This window comes from Cryphonectria parasitica (genome assembly GCF_011745365.1).
Source record: "Cryphonectria parasitica EP155 unplaced genomic scaffold M406scaffold_3, whole genome shotgun sequence".
NCBI lineage: Eukaryota > Fungi > Ascomycota > Sordariomycetes > Diaporthales > Cryphonectriaceae > Cryphonectria > Cryphonectria parasitica.
In genome coordinates, this window is record NW_024468911.1 from 4,529,309 (window position 1) to 4,545,223 (window position 15,915).

The following is a 15,915-nucleotide window of genomic DNA, read 5'->3' on the forward strand; positions in this document are numbered from 1 at the left end:
AAGTACAGCAATTCAATGCAAGCTGGTATGCAATGTAGTACGACAACGTGATTGCTAAATTAGCGGACGGTTTTCTGCGGTCAGGGACACAACATTCTGCTGCTTCACCAACAGGTGGGGAGTCAGTTCAAGTCTGACTCTCTCCACTGCACATCGTCCCAAATACACACACACCTTATAGTGGGGGAAAAAGGCTGACGAATGGAACCACTGCACGTAACTCTGTGCTTTGTCACAGCACACCCCTCGGATGCAACCCTGCTCGTTACAGATGATGACTGGGTTCATAGAAAGAGAGAAGGCAGAAAGGATCGCCGCGTTTTAGACGGGAAGCCTTGCGTGTGATCTGAAAGGCTAGCAGAGCCTGAAATCCGAAGCAACAAAAACAGCAACATGATGAAAATGGATAGATAGATTCTAGCCAACAATGCCGCACGCCTTGTCGTCTTTGAATGGTTGTGAGTTGTCCGCGGCAATTCGGCGGTATCCGTAGAGGGTCAGAAGAGGCCCCAAAAAAAAAGGATCCAAGCTGACTTTTTAGGTAGTAGGCCACCAGGTCTGCAGTAGGCAGAAAGATGTATACGGGGCAGGGTGATTAACTCAGCATCGCGCCGTCAGGCTGCAAGACTTTTTCCCAAACCCCAACAATGTGATTGGCTGGAATTATTTATCATCCGTGGGAGGGTCGCCAAACAATCAGCTCACGTACGTCCCATGGCGTCGGTAGAGGAGAAAAAATGGGAAGAGAAGGCGGAAGGAAAAGAAGGAGGAGAAGGAGAGCAGGATGTTGAGCGAGTCAGGGGGGTAGCCTGGAGAAGAGAGACCGTACCAGGTCAAGTAGGTGTATTAGCAGCAGCGTTGACAGTTTTAATGGGGGACTGGAGAAATGTTAGCGCGGGGGATGCCAGCAGGACGTGTTAATGAGAAGCCGACAGGCCACTCTGGTTCAGAACATCCCGACGCTCGTGTCCCCATCACTCCACCACGCCATGGTAGTGGTGTGACTTGTGCATACCATTAAGTAGCTTCCTGTTTGTCCCTATCTCTTCTGTCTCTATTTCTTTTTGCCTTGCTTTCGAAGGGAGGCAGAAATGGTATGGAACACGGAATTGTTTACTCCCTTTTCTTACACCTCCCGAAAGATTTCGCCGAGAGATCTCGTCCTTTGATGAAAAAAACTTGACATGCACCTTGATTATTCCAGCCACTGACTACATTCACAATCCATGCAAGTCCACTAAGGCCGCGTGAACGGGAGCGCCATCTCCTACACACAAGACACAGCAGTAGATCCCGAGCTGAACCGGCAGGGGGGGGGGGGGGAAACCTTAGACACCATAAACGACTACCTACCCTTACTGCCTCACGCTGAGGTATTGCTTTTCCCGTATGCAACGTGCCTGTCGCATCCCAAACCACAAAAAAAGGTCTCCTGAGCGCCATTGACATCGAGATGCAAAAAAAAAAAAAAAAAAAAAAAAAAAGATGATGGACTACATGTCGCGCGCGACATCGTCTTTCCTTTTGCATTTGGATACTTTCTTGTCTCATGTGACATCCACTTGGGTTGGGTTGGATTTCCATCAGTGGGAGGAAGAACAAAAGAACAAAGTTGGTCTACTCTGAACCCATGCAAGGCACTTTTCATTACCATCGATTCTATCTATCTGCTGTACCGCGCTGTGTGAACCCGATCTCGGAAGAGGAAATCAATCATCTCGACCATTGGTGGACGTCAGTAGCTCCCGGCTCTCGTGCGTAAAAAGGGCGACAGCAGGACTTGAAAGCGAGGCATCGTGATCCAGCAGCTTGGCAAGCGATGGACGCCAAATGTGGGATGTGTGCCGCCTCCAACCTCTCTAGCCACTATCGCCAGGGTAGGCCGAGGCGCAAATGCAATAGTCCCCAGGCGGCACTTGTAAAGTACGATGACGTCCTCTGTTGCTTTTCTTTTCTTTTTTTTTCATTTTTTTTTTTTCAATCTCATCATCCTTCTCCTTGTGGCAGCTTCGGTTGCGTCACTCTTGAGAGGATCGATCCTCTTTCCAAATTGGGAATTATCTCGTATTACAACGACAATCACAACAACAAAACAAAAAGTCGGTCTCACGCAACGCCGCATGCCCTTTTTGTCATCGTCTTCTTCCTACCACTTGTGGTCATCGCTTCGTCACTACTGCCCACAACCCTTGCTGGGGTACTTGTGCGTGTGTCTGCGCTGATCGATGCCCGACATGCCCTTCTTCTCCTCTAGTCTGGCCAATAACATCTGAATAGCCGACTCATTGGTTTTCCACATGATCATGAGGAAAAAGTGACACCTCTTCTCCAGATCCTACGTCGCACCATATCGGAATACAGTTCACCACGGACGCACTACACGAAGTGCTGTTTTGTTGCGTCGGCGGAGGCGAAAGGTGGTCAGCCTGGCTGGGCTCTTCTCATTCTCACACATCTATTGGGCGATCTCCAAACGCCAGGACGCCCCAGCGTTTTCCCTGAGTGGCTCGGGTGTCGGATGGGGAGGAGATCTCGGCGCTATACTCTTCTTCATATCTCTTGCATCGGGAGCCCCTGGTTGCTGACTTGTTCATTGCGTAGTGGCGTATTTCTTTCCTTTGGGGGGTGAGAGGGGGGGGGGGGGGGCAAACCCCACTGTAGGAAGCCCAGCAGTGAGTAGACTACTATGCATGCCCAACTAACTGAAGCCTTCGGTATTCTTCTTTGAACATGGACACACACCTAGGAGGGGAAGGAACCCACATGCTGTGCTGTCAAACTGTCCTGCAGATCTTCCCCCAACGTTCTGAGCCCTCGCGTGCAGCAATGTCTCACAAGTGAGACCGCAGCACAACGTGCAGCACCCCAAAAAGTCCTCTCATCCAGGTCCCGCCTTGCATGCAGTGCATGTGCTGTATGCACGTTGCGTGCAGGTCAGGACCTTGTCGCCGCATTTTCCCCGGTCTGCACCCGATCGCGGCGTATCGAGAGGAGTTGCGTTGTGGCATGGTCTCATAGGGTGGGCAAAATATGCGGCTAAAAAGAAATATAAAAAAAAAATCAAAAAATAACAGTGCTTGCTGCACCCCAGCGCCGATTGTCTACGGCCCCCATGCGATGCGACTTCCGCGGAACGACCTCCTCCTGCTCGCCCGTGGGTGAGCAAAGGAAGGGGTGGATCCAAAACACTTTCATTTGTCAATTCCCATTTCTAATGGCGCGACCTGCACTTCATCTATTGGTTCGCCAATGAGCAGGATCTGGGGGGAGGGGGGAGTGCCATTGGATATGCTTTGTAGTCTTTTTGTTATCAATCAACCCCCCCCCCCCCGGTTTGCCACGGGTTCTGCAGACGATACTTTCATGGATCGGTCTAGGTCCACACTATTTATGGGTTTCCCTTACCTTGTTTCGTCTGTACACTCACGAATGACAGAAGACGCCAGAGAAGCGAGGTAATGGATGGCGGGGATGAAGGAACACTTTTCTTCCCCTTCTCGTCTCCCAATCCTCGAGGTTCATTAGGCACTTGGGCTCGCCGTCCTCGACCATGTGACAGCATGGGCAGATGTGCAGCTCCCATTCCCGAGCTCTAAACCAAGTGTCCCAATTGTCAGTGACTGCTCATGGGCCCAGACTCCCGTTGATGGTGTGACGGGACGTGCTGCATCTGACCAAGAAAAGAAGATATTGCACTGAGAAATAAAGAGATCGACATTCAAGCTTGATGATCGTCTTTGAATGCCTTGAATTATGCAAGAGAGTCATGCGCCCTTCTCGTGTAGCCAGCCAGCCCAACGTCGAGCTAGCACAGCAGCCGGCCAGTCAACCACCCTACCTTGCTCCCGCCAATGTCTACTGCGCATGCTGTTACATCCTGTGCCGTGCCACTATTCCGAATGTCCTCCGATAGAACGCAAGGACAAAGTAAGGTTGTTCTAGAACACCACGTTCCACGACGTCAGAGCTGATCCTTTTCCTCCTCTCCTCCTCCTATAACAAGAGTTGGAGGAGGGGGGAAAAAAAAAGCAAGCGGCGGCCCGACGAGCGGGTTCAACGTGCAGTGAGCCGTACCATCGTGCCACGGCAGAGGCAAACATAAGCACATGACCTTTCTGCCAATGGCCTTGTTTGGACGTTCTGCAAGACCAAACTCCTCCCGATGATAGTTCAGCTTCTCCTCCGTTGGAAGACCCTCCGACATCGTTCATAATGTGTGTGTAGTGTTGTTGTCTGACGCTGCGATCTTCCTTCTGATGACGACAGCTGTGATACCTGCCTGCCCGTGGTTCGTGCTCGACGTGGACGGCCTCATTCCGCGGGAGGCAGGTGGTCGGATCGGGGGAGGACTTGATGGGCCTTTTTGCGTTGCTTCTTATCATCATTGGTAGAGGACGTGGTAGTTTCTGCCGTGTTGTTATGCTCGGCTTAGTATCATGGTTCACTGTGTGCTTTTGACGTCAATGATACCTCGGTAGCGCTGATACAGGTTACAGACAATCAGCCAACTCGAACAGACGGATTCCAAAGAGGTCCAAGAGAGAGTGTGTGAGGAAGGGGAGCTAGTTGCGATCAACATTGAACGGTGTGAGCATGTACCCACGCGATGTGTCAAGACCAATACTTTTCGCTTTCATGACACTATTCCAAGGTCACGTACGGAGTCACGCCCCCCCGCCCCCCCCCTTTAAATGCTCATCTCGAATAGGAAGCCCGGCTGAAATGTGCTGCTGTTCGATTGAATACCAATTCTCCTGGCAGGAACACTAACTGTCCATGACATCAGTGATTTCCTGCTCATCTCGTGTGCAAGTCGTCCCAGGATAACGGCAGTTCACTTAATTATTAAGCTCTCAAAAAATAAAAAGATGGTTTGCCTCACGTCTTGACAAGCGAATATACAAGATGTATTACGGATGCGTTATCCTGCATATTGATATTAGGCATCTAGGGCCCAAGGAAACCATTCTAGTAAATCAATTGGCAGCAAACTTCGATAGGACAGATATACTTTGTTCAAACTTGTGCATCTATAGGCCGTAGCACATTGCCCTGCAGGCTGCAGGCTGTTGCCACTTGTGTGTGCTTGTGTTTATTACCTATGAGCTTCAGTGGTAGATAATCGAGACCAGGCATGCATTGAGCAACATGTCAAATTCCCTAGCTGAAGATCAATAGCTGGTGTGCTTTTATCAAGTAATACACATTGATGCATGGGCCCCAAATGCATTAGAACATCAATTGTATGCTGGCACAGAAATATGGAATTTGAAGTGGCGATGCAAGTACAATTCGCAATAAACAAAACTGTAAGACTATATAAGATGTGACCTGAATCAACTTGACTGCCAGGCCAGGGACTCGTGGCACACAATGCCACGAGTGGACTCAACTAATTCCTCGAATTGTCCTGCAGTGATGAATAACTAGACCGGGAGTGATTGATGCAGGGTAACACTGAAGACAGCAATGCAGAAAACGAGTGAGTGATCTGGCCACACAATTCATGGACGTGCGACGCTTGCTTGCTTGCCTGCTCGCCGTGCAGTATGGCCACCAGACCATGCGAGATTCTAGAAAACGGTAGCCCATGATGGTTCCAGCTCATGTGCTGACAAACATTTGTGGACCCTCACCTCAAGCTCGCTCCCCAGCTTTGCCCTCCTTTGTGACTTCTATACCACCAGCAGCCCAAGCCACGTCCTGCAAAGCAGCACTAGAACCAAGGCCCTCGGTTTGGGCTCCTCTGCGGGTTCTTTTGCGGACTCGCACTTCCGCCTCTGCTATCACGTGCGTTGATGTTGTCGTATTGTCGACTGCTTGACTGAGCAGACGAGCGTAGGCTCTCACGAGAATTGCTGACGCATCCAGGACACCATTTCCCCGTACATCTCAACGGCATCGACGGTTGGCCCATTTCCTAATTCTGACCCTCCCAGCCAACCCAGCTGCGTGGCATGACACGCCAGATCTTGACCTCGCCGCTGCGAAGGTCGTCCAGCTTGAAGCTCTCGATCTTGACCTTCTTGCTCTCACGCCCCTGCTCCCAAACGCGGACTTTCTTCTTCGTACCATCCCACTCTGCCACAACGCCCACGTGATCCGGCTTGCCTACTTCCACGCTGTACTTCGCGTGCATAGGCCCGTGCTTGCCCTGGAATTTGGCATTACGAATGCTGATAATGTCGCCGGGCCGGATTTGATCGGTTTGTGTGGTGCTGGCATTGGCCAGGTTGGAGTAGACGAGTGCACCGTAAGCCCGAGTACCGACAGGCAGGAGGGCGTCGTTCAGTGGCTTGAGCAATTCGAGAACAAGCCCTTGTGGCGTACCATCTCCAATGACGGTGTCCTTCTTTCCGGTGACAGCATCAGAGATGGGTCGGCCAAAGCGCTCATAAGATTCCTCTAGCTGATCTTGACGCAGGCTGCGGGGCGGGCTTTCATGGCGTTGCTCCAAATGCACGTCGTTTGCGTCCTGAGGATCGAAGCGCACTGTGATGACCGTCTGTGAGTAGTCTTGGAACAACACATAGATGTCTCTCGTCACAGTCGCCTTGACTCCACGTTGCATGGACTGGGATTCCTCCGACTCGTAGAATATGTCTTTACGACCCTGCAACTGAGGCGGCAGACCCTTTGGCTGCAGCCACCATCCAGACTGAGGAGCCAGGTCAACGTCATTGGCAACAAAGCCAGACTCCATAGACGGCCTGCCGAGCATATCCATTGATCGGCGACCGGGACGAATATCCAGGGAGCCGCGGTGTGTGACCGGCGGACGACCTGCTGAAGGCGCAGGAGGACCTCTCTGCTCCGAGAAAGCCTGCTGCGATGACTCGCCAGCGGCATATGCATCGTCTGAGGGGCGTGCCGGAGGTGGAGGTGCATGCTGAGGGACACCTGGCATCACACTTGCCTTGGATGACGTGGCATTGTAGTTGTAGGGGTCATAGTCGTCGTCCTGCTCAACCTCCTTAGACGGTGGTGGCGGCGGGGGAGGGGCCACGCGAGGAGCGTCGACAGACTTCCGAGCATCTGTGCGACTATCCGGCGGCGGCTGACTTGGTACTGGGGGAGGGGCCCTAGGAGCAGCAGCCGACGGTATCGGAGGCGGAAGAGAAGGGGGCGCGTCCTTTGGAGAGGTCATCGAGAACGTATCCTCGAAGCTAGACTCTCGTCCGTGAGCCTTCAAAGCATCTTTGTGGGGAACGGAGGAAGCAATGTCAGTATCATAGTCCCCTTCATACTCTGTGACTTCTTCGTTTTCATCATCCAACTGGTCGTCGGCTGTGGAAGTCTTTGGCAGGCCACCAGGTGGAGGCGGTGGAGGTGGCCGAGTCTGTGACGGAGGCGCAGGAGCAGTCCCGGGGACGGGTGGCGGAGGCCGACTAGCTCGCTTATTTGTAGGCGACAGGGGCGTGTCCTCATCGTCATGGAACTTAGGAGATGTCGGCATTCGAGGAGAGGTAGGCACAGGCGGTGCTGGGGCACTGATAGGAGGCAGAGGTGGCGGCGCCCTAGTCGCAGGGGGCTCCTCACCTCTAGGCGTGTCCAGAGGCTCGCCTACATCTGAGGCCTCATCACCAGATTCGGAGCCTTCACTTGGGGGTGCGGGCGTAGCAGGAGGAGGTCGTGCTGTATGTTGTTAGCACAATAGTCCTTGGGTAGTCAGAAATGAATACATACAATCAATTGGGATAGGCGGAGGGACAGGTCGCCCGCCTGGAATTGGAGGGGCGGCAGTAGATGCAGCAGGAACTGAATTCATGTCAGCATTACGGTCAGCACGTGTGCATGGCGGAGGGCCATCGTACCAGCTGGAGGACTGCGCGGCGCAGGTTCCTCGTCTTCAGCTGCCTCTTCATCCGCAGCTGCTGACTCTTCCTCTGGCTGCTTGGGACGACCCATACCAGGCAAGGGCATCATCATAGGAACCGGAGGAGCAGCGCGTGGAGAAGGCAAATCATGAGATTCCTCACTCGTGCGCTTCTCAGAGGAAGAGGCCTTCTTCTTCTTGGGCGGCAGAGACGGAGCAGCTCCAGGCATGGGCATGCCAAACATGCCAGGCATCCCCATGCCTCCTCCGAGTCGAGCCATGCGCGCACGGAGCTCCTCCTTACGACGGAATTCTTTGGCTTCTTCGTCGTCATCGTCGTCGTCATCGTCATCCTCCTCATCCTCGTCGTCCTCTCCCTCCTTCTCCTTCTCACCCGCCTCTTCCTCTTCGGCTTCCTCTTCTTCTGCAACCGCAGCGGGCTGTGCAGGTATCGACACTCGGGATGGGCGTCGTGGCTTCTCGTCGCTGTCATCGCGTTCCGTGAGCTCTTCTTGGTCCTCTGTCGTCTCGCCCGCACCGGACAGATCTGCTTCGTTCCCATCTCTGGGCTCTGGGTCTCTAGAGGGCTTGCGACGGGGTGCAGCAGGCACCCTGGGAGGATGATGGCCTTCTTCGAGCGACCGTCTACCGCCAGTCTCGCCGGTGTCCCTGCGCTCCAACAAAGGCGCAGGAGGAGCGAGCTCCTCTTCAGCACCCTCGGCGGCGGGTTCATGGCTGGGCATTCTCGGCTTGGCAGGGCGCTTCGGCTTCTCCTTCTTGGCGGCAGCTTCTGCATGCCTCTGCGCTTGCTCTTGCTGTTGTTTCTGAAGAAGGGCCATGCGCTCCTTCAGACTCATCGGCTTGGGCTGGTCCTCCTCGCCCTCCTTCGTTTCCGACGGCAGCAGTCCTGCTTTTTGCGCATTTTCGACATTTTCGGCCTCCCTTTCCCTGATCTCGGGGTCCTCCTCTCGACGGTACACAGGAGCAATGGGAGCATTGCGCTGTGTAGGGACGTAGGTATTGCCCTTGGGAGGTGGAGCAACAAAAGGTTTCTTGATGAACGAAGAGCTGCCTCCTGCGCCACCAAGACCACTCGGTTTGAACGGCGCAATCGGCGGGGCGGCGGGTTTGTTGAAAGCAGCAATGCGGTCCTTGAAGGAGCTGCTGGCCGGCTTCTCCGAGACAGGAGGCGGCCCACGCTTGACGGGTGCTGCTTGTGGAGGAGACTGGGCGAGGACGGGCGCAGGTGCTCGACGTGGTGAGGACGGAAGCTCGGGCTCGGCTGGTTTCGGCGCAGGAGGAGAAGTCGGAGCTATGGGCTCGGCAACTGGAGGAGGGGGTGGCGAGTTGGGCTTCACCTCCTCGACGTCACCCGCCGGAGTGCGCGCCGGAGGTGAGGCAGGCGCATCATGAACAGCGGCAGCCTCCTCTGGAGCTGGCTCGTGTTCCTTCTTTGGCCGCGCTCTGGTTGGACGCGGCGGAGCTACAGGCTCATACTTCTCGACAAAGTTCCGAGGGAAAATCCCCTCCTGCTTTGCGCCAGACTCGTCGACGTACTCGCCGGTATACCAGTCTGCGTCCTCCTCGTCTGTGACCGTTATGACTTGACCGACACCGAATTGAAGGTCGTCCTCGTGGGGCGAGGCGTACTCGTAGATAGCTTTGACCTTGAAGGACATAATGCTGCGCCCTGGGGCCAAGCTAGGGCGATGCGAGGGGGTGGCGCTGTCGCTCTTCGAGATGTTTAAGTCTAATGTGACCCTGGTTTAGGGGCACACGCCGGAAGCAGCTGCAGTCGAAGTTGCAGATGCGAAAGGCGACAAGCGACAGGCGAGGTTTGTATGATGCAGGCAAGCAGGTCGGAGGACGGAGGTCTACGACGATAATGCTAGTTGAAGGGGAGAAGTTTGGTGACGGCAAAGCAGATGCGGGTAACAAGGCTGAAACTTGGTGGTGAGCAACCCGTAAGCTTGGTCGCTGCGGAAGAAAGGAAACCACGATGACGCTGCCTGGGCCGATCGGTCAGGAGCTTCAGGCAGATTTCAGGCGGGACGGCGCTGCGGGACGTTGCGGACGAAGCTAGAGCCGACGTCAGCGCATTAACCAAAAGATCAGAGGCGCAACATTCAAGCCATTCCAATCACACTCGGCGACGTCCCGTCTTGTGTACTGTGACTACTATGACACCACGAGCACTCCCATGAGAGAAACCGAAACCATTTCTTGCGATCATGCGTAGGAAGACTCAATACAAACTCATGGAATGCAAAAGGACCAAACATACCATTAGCCGTAGCAGAAATCAGTTTGAACGCTCTCTAGATCTCCGACTCTCCGACTCCCTCTCTCTCTCTCTCTCTCCGTCTTCTTGTGTGCGTGTCTATGTGTATGGCTGCGTTTCTCGAGGAGTCATCTGGTGGGCAGGAATATAAGAGGTGTTTGATTGCGCGCCTTCGTGCTGAGGCCGACGAGTGGAGGCGGGTGGAAAAGGCGGAGCGTAGGGGGTGACCTGATGATGTCGTCGACACAGGTCGAGTAATCAGCTGCCACCGTCCTCTTGAGGTTTATTCAACTCATTCAAAACACACAAGACAGGCGCCCTTGACTCTGCAGTCGACAGGACGGTGTTGGTAAGGACCTTGTGTCTTGGAATGGTTGAGGCGGCTACGGTGGAGGGCAAACCGGAGGGGAGGAAGTGGACTGTGCATTAGCCTCCTAGGCATATCTGATACTGTGGCTGAACGCTGCGCATGAAAACAGCCTACGAGCCCCACCATTGACGTCTGCAAGACGCGCGACCACGATACCAAAATCAGTGCACCACAAATTTACTGCTTCGTCTCGGTTCCACGCTTGAGGGGTGTTTCTTTCTTCTTTTCAGCTTTGCGGACGAACACGGAAAATATCAAACTCTGGGCGAAGCTGTGGTCCTTTGTATTGACTGTTGAGAGCAGTGCTACCCTGCAGACTACAAAGTGTCTACTGAATCTCGCCGTTCTTAGCCGCAACAGCGAACCCCGCCTTCCTCCTCCCGCCACATCACGATGGCCTCCAGAACACCAAAGCCCGTCAAGGGCATCCTCAAGAAGCCCAAGACTACTGCAGGGGATAAGAGTCAAGAGCCGGCCTCATCAACCCCGTCTGATCCGCGCGCGATAGCTCTTCATCATGCGCGCCTCCTCCAAGACCGAAAGGACATCGAAGCGCTCATCTTCAATCACATCCTGACCCTGCTCGATCTACCCCTGCACCCATCCCACCAGGCCTCGTCTCCGCACCCGGCCGACATCGAGACTTTCCTTTCGCTTGTCCGTATTTTCCAGCCGTCCGACTACGACGACCTGATTACGGAGCGAAACTTAAACGAAAATAAGTGTGGTTACACTCTGTGTCCGAACCAGCGCCGCAGGTACAAGGGTGCCGGGACGTACAAGATGGTGAACAAGGGCAGAAAAGATTTTGATATTGTCGAGACGAAGGAGCTGGAGAAGTGGTGTAGCACAGAGTGTACGCGGAGGGCACTTTGGGTGAAGGTGCAGCTCAACGAGACGGCCGCCTGGGAAAGAGTAGGTTTACCAGAGTTGAGGGTTGAACTTTACCCTGAAGAGCAGAAGGACAAGAGTGGTTCGGGAAGCAGCCATGCCCAGAGAGACAGCGAGGGTGAGCCTCAGAGACTGGCAACTGAGATGGCCAGACTACAGCTCGACCAAGATCGCAAGATTGCGAAGCATGCCGCCGCACTGGCACTCGAGAGAGGTGATGGTGCCGAGGAGGCGCCCGGTCGTTCCGTGGACATTGTTGTCCGCGAAAAGAAGGTGACCACTGAGCCGGAGGCTCCATCCCTTGCTGACAACACCATTGAAGGCTACAAGTCAAGATTTGGCTCCGAGGCCGAAGGTGGCCCTGCCCTCGAGAAGGGTTCCTGAAAGGAGGCATACGGACACAAAGCCCTGCGGTTTTCAAAAGAATTCCTGGAGTCATGATTGACTTTTACGATACCCATTCAGGCGAAATACAGGTCAGGATGGAGAGACATTCATTCAGCAAGGCAAATCCGTCGTGAAGACAGACGTGCGTCAAGAGGATCAAGGTCAGTAGGTGGAGTCCGTGGGCGGGTGGCCCTCAGGCACAACACACGCAAACAAGAGCACCTAGTCGCAGCAGTGGAAGAAAACTGGCAATCAAGCATCTTCTCCGGAATTACCCAAGAGAATCAGCGACACCTTGTAGGAGCACGAGATCTGCATTGGATCTAGCTGGTAAAGCTCACTACCTTCCATGTTGGCAGCAGTAGATATGCCGCAGACGCCAGAGACGCCACAACCCTATATTTCCCAAAACCAAGCCTGGTATCCGTATCAAATTCCCTCATGCATTTTGTAGACTTTTTCTTGTAGTTATCCTCAACACCGCCGCACGAGTCGTGTCCGGGTCGATATCGTCGAGAGCGCTTAGTCGCGACGGGGAGGACGGTCGCCGAAGCGGCGGCCACCACGCTCCTGAGGCTGGGCCTGGTGAACCTGGTTGACGGTGACGGGGACGGAGTCAAACTGTTCAAATAAGAAGAAATCGTGTCAGTTTCCCACATCACTCTCAGACTTCTTGTGGTGGGGGGGGGGGGGGGGCGAAAAGACTTACACCAAGGTGCTTGAGCAGAGCCTTGGTGTCCTGGTCGACCTCAAGCTGGCCAGACTCGGTGGTCTGGGTGAAGTCGAGAGCAGAGACCTCAGGAACGTACTGATCCTTGCGCTCACGCTCCTCCTCCTGCAGCTTGAAGGAGATACCACGGACGGGACCCTGCTGGATACGCTTCATCAAGTGGGTGGTGTAGCCGGCAATCTGTTGTCAAAATTTTGTCAATTCCCCATCACCTCACCAAAACTTAGCAACCGAAGGTCGCTTCTCCATGTCCCCAAATAACGTCGTTCGAAACGCACCTTGTTGCGCAGACGCTTGGAAGCAATGATGGCAATCTCATCGCAGATCCTCTTGTTGGTCTCGAAGTCCAGGGTGAGCTTGGGGTAGTACCGCTCAATGATGACCTTGGCGGACTTCTTAACGGTCTTGGTACGAACGCGACCCATTTTGACGGTGTTGTGAGGGGGTTTTGGGAGGTTTTCGAGGGAAGGAGACTTGGGTGAGTTGTCGTGTTGAGCGTTGATTGTCAAAAATCTTCGGTAGTCCAAATGCTAAGTTCAAAGTTCGGTCCTGCTACGGCGGGTGGGTCCACTGACGGTCCGTGCGCGAGGGCAAAGATGCACGTGACCTTCATCAGGTGATAGTGCAGTGTTGCCGCCCTGGGTTTTGGCCTAGGAGTCGAGACATTAGCTCCATCCGTAATGTACTGTACTACGGCAATACATAGTAGATGGGTGTACGTGCTGGTAAGAGAACTTCAGGGTGTCGAATTGACAGAACTCGAGTTGTCCATCAATGATACATGTATTCCATTTTAGTTCTAAATTCTTGTACAGGTGAGAATCTTTGTGCTCGTGTCTCGCTCGTGGTTTCGAACAAATCAGAGCAGCCCACGGTTGTCTTCAAGCCTAAACCCTTCCACTTGATCTTCATCACTTCGATTTTCGCGGTTCATCCGCCCAATCTAAGCCATAAGTACTTGAGCTGCTGCTCTTCCAGGTAGCCTTCCCACGCAGCGACTTCGATGATCTCGGGACTCTGAGCTGCATGGCCTCTTCTACCGGGTTTTCTACTGCCTGGTGGTACAATTGCCTTTCTCCCTGCATCTCCTCCTGCACCATCTTAGACTGTCGCTCAGCCTCTTCGATATTCACAACAGCCCGACCGTCCGAATTGACCTGGGCGGACACGATGTTGACCCAGAGCTTGGACCCGCCAGCCTGCTTGAAGTCGAGCCTTTCATTCTTATTCATGAACGCTGTTCTGGCAAGGGGAGATGCCGAGACAAAGCCACCAACTCCAACACTTGCGTTCTGGCCCGTTCCAAGGTGCATGATTCTGGCCTTGACGGGCTTGTGCTTCTGCTGCGGCCCGTACACAGGGTGGTTCTCGAGGTATGCGTTGCTCCGTAGATATGACAGGCCAGCAGACGGGTGGGTTGCTGGTGGCCCATCTCTGGCGTATGGATTTGGCCTTGAAATCTGCTTCGTCTGACCCGGTGCCAGAGCGCCCAAGTGGTCTGCCGCGTAGGGTGGCTCGAGGGGCGCAAGGTCGAGAAATTTTCCAACAAGGTCGTAGAGCACTTGGCGATACTCACGGACCTCGCGGAGAAAGTCGAGAACCTGCTCATCCGTGACTTCTTCAGGTCGCACATCGGGGATCTCCCGATCGAGTCCCTCATCCATGGCGCGCTGCTTCGCTTTCTTGGTCAGGTCAGGCGCAATTTGCTGGCGCAAGAACTGGCGGAACTCTGCCCTCCTTCCGCGGACCTCCCTCTTCAGGTATGTCTGGAATTCGCCCTCGGTCAGGTTGGCAAGCCAGGGGCCTTTAAACTTCCAACGTTTGTGTCCGGCCTCATTGATCTTTTCAGCATCGTCGATTGCAGTGAAATCGTGCTTGTCTTCAAACACCGATTCCAGCGCGTCATCCATCTTCGTCAGTAGGCTTACGCCCTCTGCTTTCGCATTGTGTGGGAGTGATACGGCTATGTTCATCTCCTGCCACTTCTCCAAGGACAATGTGTGGTCCGCCGCCGAGGTGAAGTCGGTGACATGTTCCAGCGAGTCGACCTGCTTGACACGAAGGTATGGCGTGCTGGTCTTGGCAGTCGACCTTAGGGGAAAGTTTCTTTTGAAGCCCCAGTCTCCGCGTTGTCTGAAGCTTTCCGGGGCCGTGACTGTCTGTAGAGTTGGGTAGGCGGCGGTCGCGGTGTCGGAGTTGTAGCTGGTCGCGGCTTGGTAGTCGCCAGGAGGTGATGGGATTGCTGAGGGCAGAGAGAACATGCGTGACGCCCGGAGAAGCGCGCCACCGGGTGTCAGACTCCTGCTTGCTGTCGCCATTGTCAAGCTGCCGCAGCTCCCTCCAGAAATCCAGAGACGAGATGCTGTGCAACTTAGACGCACGGGTCGAAGGGTGTTTGACCTGACGTCTGCGAAAGAAAATGTTCGGCGCGGCAAAACGGCAGCCACGCAATTGGTCTGTCTCGCTAGACCCACCCCACTAGGTCCGAGCTCGAGCCAGAAGCTCTGGCCATTTTCAAGCTCTGTATACTATGGTACGTACTTGTTGCTGTGCCGCACGCCCCTCGTCTCGAAAAGTAACAGCGGGAAAGGCAGGAAAAGAGAAAAAAAAAGAAGAAAACAAAAACCACGAACCGTTGACCAGCCACCTGCTAGCATATGTTGGACAAGAAATTTACTTGTGCTACGTCAAGATGGAATCAAAGAGAGAATACTCAGAAGAAGGACATCTCCCATGGCGGTCGGAAAAGTTACGGTGACTTGATTTTCCTATAACAGCTTCTCCCATATGAGTAGCTTGTTAATACCCGCCAAGTGGGAGGATATTCGAAGGCATCATGATGGCTGCAACACGACTCTTCCATCTGATCTCAGGCGGCCCATGTATTATGCAGCTAGACGCACACGCGCAGTCCCAGCTTTCTCAATAGGATCTTGGCGAGTTTCCTGCAGATCAGAGATTTTTCCTTTAATCATTGTGAAATTTTACCTTCAAAATGGTTTACATACGTCGATGAAACGGCGTTTGAAAATGCGAGATATGGTGGTCATCTCTGCCCAGGTACCGGAGTTGAGAGAGAAAACAGCAACGGATCTCCGGGTCCCCATAGGACATAGTACAGCAACAATATGGAGTCGAAGCTGTCGTCTGGTGGACATGGAGAAGACTACCGGATGCGGTCGTATTTGGTTGGGCGATAGACGTTCATCTGAGTGCAATGTACTGTGTAGCATATGCTTGAGCCTTGGAGCCCATCGACAAGTACCACAGCAACAGGCTTCCCGGCTAATGGAGGGGCAAATGCAAGGGCGTTTAGGGCCAACCCTGAGAGTCGAGTAAGAGCGGTGGGTGGTATCAGTGCCCATGCACTCACTCCCCAACAAGGCTTGCAAGTGAAGTGTCGACCTACTTTACTCGAGTCCCCACTATTTTCAGGACCC

General features: G+C 53.9%; 3 protein-coding genes across 3 annotated transcripts; 1 reads left to right on the forward strand and 2 right to left on the reverse strand.

Moving 5' to 3' along the window:
* Window positions 1–10,860: 10,860 nt before the first annotated feature.
* Window positions 10,861–11,877, forward strand: M406DRAFT_289249 (uncharacterized protein; the record flags this gene model as incomplete). The annotated part of the gene is made up of 1 exon (XM_040918843.1): window positions 10,861–11,877. One exon carries the CDS (start codon window positions 10,861–10,863, stop codon window positions 11,740–11,742), a length of 882 nt encoding a protein of 293 aa, XP_040778934.1. The 3' UTR covers window positions 11,743–11,877.
* A 167-nt stretch (window positions 11,878–12,044) lies between these two features.
* Window positions 12,045–12,924, reverse strand: M406DRAFT_355790 (ribosomal protein S17e). The gene is made up of 3 exons (XM_040923258.1): window positions 12,754–12,924; window positions 12,455–12,655; window positions 12,045–12,366 (listed from the first exon to the last, which is right to left on the reverse strand). Exons 1-3 carry the CDS (start codon window positions 12,898–12,900, stop codon window positions 12,268–12,270), a joined length of 447 nt encoding a protein of 148 aa, XP_040778935.1. The 5' UTR covers window positions 12,901–12,924; the 3' UTR covers window positions 12,045–12,267.
* A 317-nt stretch (window positions 12,925–13,241) lies between these two features.
* M406DRAFT_289256 (uncharacterized protein) lies at window positions 13,242–14,793 on the reverse strand (the record flags this gene model as incomplete). Its single annotated transcript, XM_040918844.1, has 1 exon — window positions 13,242–14,793. The coding sequence occupies one exon, from the start codon at window positions 14,791–14,793 to the stop codon at window positions 13,387–13,389; it is 1,407 nt and encodes a 468-aa protein (XP_040778936.1). The 3' UTR covers window positions 13,242–13,386.
* Between the last annotated feature and the right edge of the window lie 1,122 nt (window positions 14,794–15,915).

What these genes read in the sequence shown, in the direction of transcription:
- M406DRAFT_355790 (XM_040923258.1), bottom strand. Translation starts at nt 12,900, where the DNA reads ATGGGTCGCGTTCGTACCAAGACCGTTAAGAAGTCCGCCAAGGTCATC. An exon ending in CCAAGCGTCTGCGCAACAAG is followed by an intron (nt 12,656 to 12,753) that starts GTGCGTTTCGAA and finishes TTTTGACAACAG; the next exon opens with ATTGCCGGCTACACCACCCA. An exon ending in CTCTGCTCAAGCACCTTGGT is followed by an intron (nt 12,367 to 12,454) that starts GTAAGTCTTTTC and finishes TTATTTGAACAG; the next exon opens with TTTGACTCCGTCCCCGTCAC.